Source organism: Corylus avellana, chromosome ca7 (assembly GCF_901000735.1).
Source record: "Corylus avellana chromosome ca7, CavTom2PMs-1.0".
NCBI classification, from domain to species: Eukaryota; Viridiplantae; Streptophyta; class Magnoliopsida; order Fagales; family Betulaceae; genus Corylus; species Corylus avellana.
This window is the reverse complement of record NC_081547.1, coordinates 15,067,568-15,074,876: the sequence shown is the minus strand read 5'-3', so window position 1 is coordinate 15,074,876 and position 7,309 is coordinate 15,067,568. Positions and strand designations below refer to the sequence as shown.

The window sequence follows — 7,309 nt, the reverse complement described above, 5'->3', positions numbered from 1 at the left end:
ATGTCATCAACAATAAACATATAATGACTCCTTGATTTTCATAGAACTTACTATATACACACTTATCAGAATCATGGATTTTATCAAACTTTTCATGCCATTGTTTGGGAGCTTGCTTAAGACCATAGATGTACTTAACCAATTTACAAACTTTTCGTTCTTGATTAGGCAAAACAAATCCCTCACGTTGATGCATATAAATCTCTTCTTCAAACTCACCATTTAAAAACGCAGTTTTAACATCCATTTCATGAATTTCGAAATTATAAATGGATGCTAATGTAATCAATGTTCTAATGGTAGCAATCCTAGCAACAAGAGCATAAGTATCAAAATAATCCAAACCTTCTTTTTGTTTCAAACCTTTAGCTACTAACCTTGCTTTGAATTTTTCTATGGTTCTATCTACCTTCAATTTTATTTTAAAAAAACCATTTACAACTTGTTAGAACAGTTTTCAACACGGTAGATGCGCTTTCTTCGGGGCGATCGAGCGCATTGCGATCGAACGCACCAACTTGTGATCGAGCACAGTTCCAGAGAGCATCTAGACCAGCAGTACTGAAGCTGCCCGACTGAAGAAGCAATTCAGTTGATGCATGGTTGTCGATCTCAAGCCTTAACCATTATTCCACTCGATCCTGAAATTGAGCGGACAATTCGACAATGACCTAGAAACAAGGAAGAAGAGGAAGAAATTGAGATGGAAGATTTGCAAGAGAATCCAAATGGGCCAAGACCATTAGAGGCAAATCCACCACGGGTGAGGAGACCGATGAAGTAGGCATTCGTTCCAGTAATCCTCCATCAACCTTCATGCATAGCATATCAATCGGAGGTGGAAAGCAGCTATTATATTTCTCCTCAAATCCTTAATGCATTGACTCACTTCAGAGGCACAGCTACTGCGGATCCCAACTTGCATCTTAAAGAATTCTTTGATTTATGCAAGTTGCAGCATGTCCAAGGCCTAACTCTAGAGAGACTCAGCTTAAGCCTCTTTCCTTTCTCTTTGAAAGATAATGCCAAATTGTGGTACAATTCATTACTTGCAGATTCTATCCATACTTGGGAAGAATTAACCACCAAGTTCCTGAAGAAGTTTTTCCCAACTCAAAGGACAATGCGACTTAGAATGGAACTGCAATCGTTCCAACAAAAAGATGGAGAACCTTTCTTTGAAGCATGGGATCACTTCAATGCGATGCTCCTTAAGTGTCCAAATCACAACATATCTCAAGATGACCAGGAACAAATCTTTTATGAAGAGTTAGATGATTTTAACAAGATTGTTGTTGATACAGCTTGTGGAGGAACACTTATGGAAAAGAGTAATGAGGAAGCCATAGAGCTTTTTAAGATGTTGAGTGAACACACCCAACAATTCCCATCCAGAGGGAGGCAAGGTGTAAGGAGCAATGGTAGGTATGAAGAAAACAACGGAGTGCAAAATCAGATAGCTGCCCTGTAGAAGATAGTAAATATGCTTGTAAACTCCATGACTCCTCAGAACATCTCTCCTATTCAGCCAGCCACCCAACTCCAGGTATGTGTCATGTGTTCTCATTTAGATCACACTACTGAGACCTGCCCCTTGTATTCATCTGCAGATCAGGAGCAAGCCAATTATGTGGGACAACACACCTATCCTTCCAAGAACAATCCTTATTCCAACACTTACAATTCAAGGTGGCACAACCACCCCAATTCCTCATGGAGAAACAATAGGAACAGTCGGAATCCTCAAGGACAACAAAGCAATTTCCAACAAACAGTTCAACCAGCCCAAGACCCAGAAGAGGATGATCTAAAGTGTCTTTTACGACAATTTGTGACTTCACAACAACAATCAACGGCTGATCAAAAACAATTCAATACAAGGACCGATCAAGCCATCCATAGACTAGAAATGCAAATAGGGCAATTGGCAAAGGAGCTGAGTGAAAGAAAGCAGGGAGAATTTTCAGCCCAAACAATACCCAATCCAGGGGGTCATCAACAATTGGAAGCAGTCACAGTTTTCAGGAATGGCAAAGTTATTGGAACTGAAGAGCCACCTCAAGCAACTCTAGAAGGATCATCAACTTCTAAGGTAAACAAAATGGAGAAGGTAAATGCACCCCTCTTTCCTCAAAGGTTAGTTAAACCAAAGAAAGAAAAGCAACTCATGGATATCTTTGAGACCTTGAGGAAAGTAGAAATCAATATTCCTTTATTAGATGCAATTAAACAGATTCTTTCATATGCTAAATTTTAAAGGATTGTTGCACTAACAAAAGGAAGTTTCAAGAGTATGAGATAGTGGCCTTAACAGAAGAGGTAAGTGCAGTCTTGTTAAGAAAAATACCACCAAAGCTAGCAGATCCAGGTAGTTTTACCATTCCTTGCAGGATAGGAGACTATTCTTTTGAAAAGGCACTACTGGATATGAAAAGCTGGGATTGGGGGAGCTTCAACCAACCTCTATCACCTTGCAATTAGCAGACAGAAGCATCAAAAGACTAAGAGGTATACTTGAAGATGTCTTGGTAAAGGTATGTACATTTATTTTACATGCTGATTTCATTGTGTTGGATGTGGAAGAATCCCCTATGCCATCACCTTTACCTATTATCTTAGGAAGACCCTTTACGAGAACTGCTAATACTACAATAAGTGTGAAAAAGGGTATTGTAAGCATGAAGGTAAATGGTGAGACAATAGAGTTCAAAATATTTGATGCATTGAAATTACCTCAAGAAGATTTAGAATGTTTTGATGTTTGTATGATCCAAGGTGTTAGTGAGACAGTTTTGCAGGACCAACATAAAGTTCCATTGGAGGCCACCCTCACCCATAGTTTCACAAGGCAAGACATTGAGCCAGAACCTAAAGATGTTACTGAAGACATCATTAAAACTGTGCACCTCCTTGAAGCCTCTCCAAAATATTCGAGTAAGTACACTCCTCCCTTTGAGATTCTTGAGCCTACTAATATTTCTCTTGTTCCTTCTATTTTACAGGCACCAAAATTGGAATTGAAGCAATTGCCAGACCACTTAACATATGCCTACTTAGGAGAAAACAAGACATTACCAGTCATAATTGCTGCAAATCTGAGTTGTGAGGAAGAAGAAAAGCTGTTAAGAGTTCTCAGAGAACATAAAACTGCTTTGGGATGGACCATTGTTGACATCAAGGGAATAAGTCTTGCCAAATGCATGCATCAAATCTTCCTTGAAGAGGAAGCAAAGCCAACCAGGGATGCACAGAGAAGACTCAACCCGCACATGAAGGAGGTAGTCAAGGTAGAGGTATTGAAATTATGAGATGTAGGCATTATCTACCCCATCTCAGATAGTAAATAGGTGAGGCCAATCCAAGTAGTTCCAAAGAAGAGTGGGATCACAGTGGTGAAGAATGAAGATGACGAGCTAATACCTACAAGAGTAACCACTGGTTGGAGGGTATGCATTGATTACAAAAAGCTGAACAAGGTGACAAGAAAAGACCATTTACCCCTACTCTTCATTGATCAAATGCTAGAAAGGTTAGCTGGCCATAGCTACTACTGCTTTTTGGACAGGTACAGTGGCTATAGTCAGATTGCAATAGCACCAGAGGACTAGGAGAAGACCACCTTCACATGTCCTTTCGGCACATTCGCCTACAGAAGAATGCCATTTGGATTATGCAATGCCCCAGCCACATTCCAAAGATGCATGATGAGCATTTTTTCAGATATGGTGGAGAAATCCATTGAGATATTTATGGATGACTTTAGTGTCTTTAGGTCTAATTTTGATGAATGCCTTAACCATATGAAGAGTGTTCTTAAGAGATGTGAAGAATGTAACCTAGTGCTCAATTCGGAAAAATGTCACTTCATGGTTCAACAAGGCATTGTATTGGTTCACTCTATTTCGAGCAAGGGCGTCAAGGTAGATAAGGCTAAGATTGACATCATCTCCAAACTTCCTCCGCCTCTGACAATGGAAGGGGTGAGGAGTGTTCTTGGAGATGCCGGGTTCTATAGAAGGTTCATCAAGGATTTCTCCAAGATCTTTAGACCCCCCTGTGCATTGCTTGGGAAGGAGGTCAAGTTTGAATGGACTAAAGAATGCATGACTGCCTTCAACACACTGAAAAAGCTGCTCACATCTGCACCAATAATGAAGGCATCTAATTGGAGTCTACCATTTGAGCTCATGTGCGATGCCAGTGACTTTGCCTTGGGAGCTGTCTTGGGTCAAAGAATCAATAAGGTACCTTATGCAATATATTATGCTTCTAGGACATTGAATGATGCGCAGCTAAATTATTCTACCACTGAGAAAGAATTATTAGCTGTCATATTTGCTTTGGAGAAGTTTAGATCATACCTAATTGGCTCTAAGGTCATTGTTTTCACTGATCATGCTGCTTTGAGATATTTTTTTGCTAAGAAGGATGCAAAGCCAAGATTGATTAGATGGGTATTATTACTGCAAGAGTTTGGTCTTGAGATCAGAGATAAGAAGGGCAGTGAGAATGTGGTTACAGATCACTTATCCAGACTACTTCATGAGGAAGAAGGAGATGAGCTCCCCATTGAATGAAAAGTTTCCAGATGAGTAGTTATTTGCAGTTGAGGTCCAACTTCCATGGTATGCAGACATTGTGCGTTATATAACTGCCAAGGTTTTTCCCCCACGAATGTCTAGTCAAGAAAGGAAGAGGATGATGTCTATATCTAGACAATAATTGGGATGACCCCTATCTGTTCAAATTCTGCCCTGATCAAATCATCAGAAGGTGTGTCTCAGAAGAAGAGCATTGGAGCATTCTCCAGCATTGTCATTAGTTTGCTTGTGGAGGACACTTTGGGGCCAAGAGAACAACACTTAAGGTATTACAATCTGGTTTCTATTGGCCTAATGTATTTAAAGATGCCTTTTTGTTTTGCAGCTCCTGCAATAGATGCCAGAAGACAGGTAACATCTCATTCAGAAATTAGATGCCATTGCAAAATATTCAGGAGGTGGAGCTCTTCGATGTATAGGGTAATGATTTCATGGGTCCATTTCCTAATTCATATGGTTATTTGTATATCCTTGTGGGTGTGGATTATGTATCTAAATGGGTCGAGGTTGTCCCCTCAAAGACTAATGATCACAAAGTGGTTGTGAAGTTTTTGCAGGACAACATCTTTACTAGATTTGGGACACCACGAGCAATAATTAGTGATGGAGGTAGCCACTTCAATAATTATGCCTTTGCTTCTTTGATAAAGAAGTATGGCATCACTCATAAGGTTGGAACTCCATACCATCCCTAAACCAGTGGCCAAGGGGAGATCTGCAACAGAGAAATCAAAGGTATCCTTGAAAGGATAGTGAACCCCAATAGGAAGGGTTGGTCACTACACTTGAATGATGCACTATGGGCTTATAGGACTGCTTACAAGACATCTATCGGTATGTCTCCATATCGGTTAGTCTTTGGGAAAGCATGTCATCTACTAGTGGAATTGGAACACAAAGCATATTGGGCCATCAAGCAGTTTAAGTTTGATATGAAACAAGCTGGCAACAAGAGGAAGCTACAACTCAATGAACTAGAGGAATTGCAGCAGGATGCATATGAAAACGCCAAGCTTTACAAGGAAAGGACCAAAGCATATCATGACAAACAACTAGTCAGGAAGGAGTTTCATGTAGGACAAAAGGTGTTGATTTATAATTCAAGATTGAAACTTTTCCCTGGTAAGCTCAAGTCCAAATGGTCTGGACCTTGTATTATTACTCAAATTTTCCTTCATGGAGCGTTGGAGGTTCGCAATCCAGAAAGCAATCGCATATTCAAGGTTAATGGACACAGAGTAAAGCCATATCTCGAAGTGAAATTGGTACCAAGAGATGAAGATCTGGCACTCCAATCTGCCCGCTATGCACCACCACCATCTGTAGCATCTACTTCTGAGTAGCACTGAGTAGGGACCACCGTCTGGCTGAAGACGTAAAACTTAGCACTCATGGGAGGCACCCCATAGTTTATCCTTTTAGTTTGTTTTGTTTAAATATGTTTTCAGTTAATCTTTTTATCTTTAGTTTTGCTCATTTTTACTTGTTTGTGTGTTTTCTTATTTTGTAGGGACAAGTGTGCTTCACTTCAAGTTTGGGGGTGTGCTATGAGCCATGCTTCCCAAGATCATGTCAACCATTTCCCGGGTACATTCTTTCCTTTGCTTAGACACATTGGGGACAATGTGTCATTTAAGTTTGGGGGTATGAGCACACATGATTGTTCACACACTTTGTCCCAATTTCAAGTTATTTGTTTGTGTGTTTGTTTGTTCAAAAAAAAAAAAAAAAAATTATGCATGTTCATGTTTGCCCTAAAATTTTAGGTTGATCTAAAAAACTTGTGGCTTGAATTCATCAGTGAGCTTAACATTTTGAACACATGACCTGATGGGTGAATCCGTTAGTTTGATTACGTGATGAGGACAGTTGAAAAATCACATATATGATCTGATCACACAAGCACATTAGCACATAATCTGTGAGGTATGACATGAGGTCTGATATGCGTGTTTTCTGCATCTTGGATGAAATTGGATGACTTATTAGATGACACTATGGCATATATAGTTATGTTTATAAGCTTTTCACTAAGTAATTGGACCTCTTGCCTCAAAGCATTGAGTGTTCACGTCAAAAGGTGAAAATTTTGGATTTGATCAATGTCATGGTTAGTTTGGTTTTGTAACCTCTTTGACTCGAGTTAGTAGGTGCTTAAGGGTGTCTCTACACCTAATACCCTAAAACCACCTGGTTTGGGAGTCATTGACTTAACACTCGGTACAAGGGTCAATTAGAAAGCTTAAGGGAACCAACATTGCACAACCTGACCAAAAAAAAAAAAAAAAAAAAGAGAGAGAGAGAAAAAGAAATATGCCATTGTGTCATTCTAATTAGAATTTCAGTGAATTTTGAGCTATGGAGACATTACACATTGGAAAGATTTGGAAGCCTCATAATTGTGCTAATTCACTTTACACTATTTTCAAACTTGTGATGTTTTAGCTGTCTTTTGTAAGTAATTGAATTTTGAGATTCCAATTCATTGTGAAGATGGAGTTCATCTTTTTAAGCTTGCTAATGAATGAAAATCATTATATTGAAGTGATGCTTTGCTTTTTGAAATAACATGAACTACGCATGATGTTTGTGGGTAACATTTCTGGAAAACCTTCACGAGACTTCACTCCTGCTCTAGGAAATTCCTAGAGGTTTAAAAGGCTTATTGCATATGCTAAATGCAATCGTACATCCAACGAAAGATGGAT

General features: G+C 39.3%; 1 protein-coding gene across 1 annotated transcript; it reads left to right on the top strand.

Annotated features, from left to right (window-relative positions):
* Positions 1 to 5,533: 5,533 nt before the first annotated feature.
* Positions 5,534 to 5,944, top strand: LOC132187913 (uncharacterized). The gene has a single exon (XM_059602336.1). The coding sequence runs from the start codon at positions 5,534 to 5,536 to the stop codon at positions 5,942 to 5,944; it is 411 nt and encodes a 136-aa protein (XP_059458319.1).
* The last annotated feature ends 1,365 nt before the right edge of the window (positions 5,945 to 7,309 follow it).

Bases quoted from the DNA above. Each gene is read 5' to 3' on its own strand.
- LOC132187913 (XM_059602336.1), top strand. From the start codon at position 5,534: ATGAAACAAGCTGGCAACAAGAGGAAGCTACAACTCAATGAACTAGAG.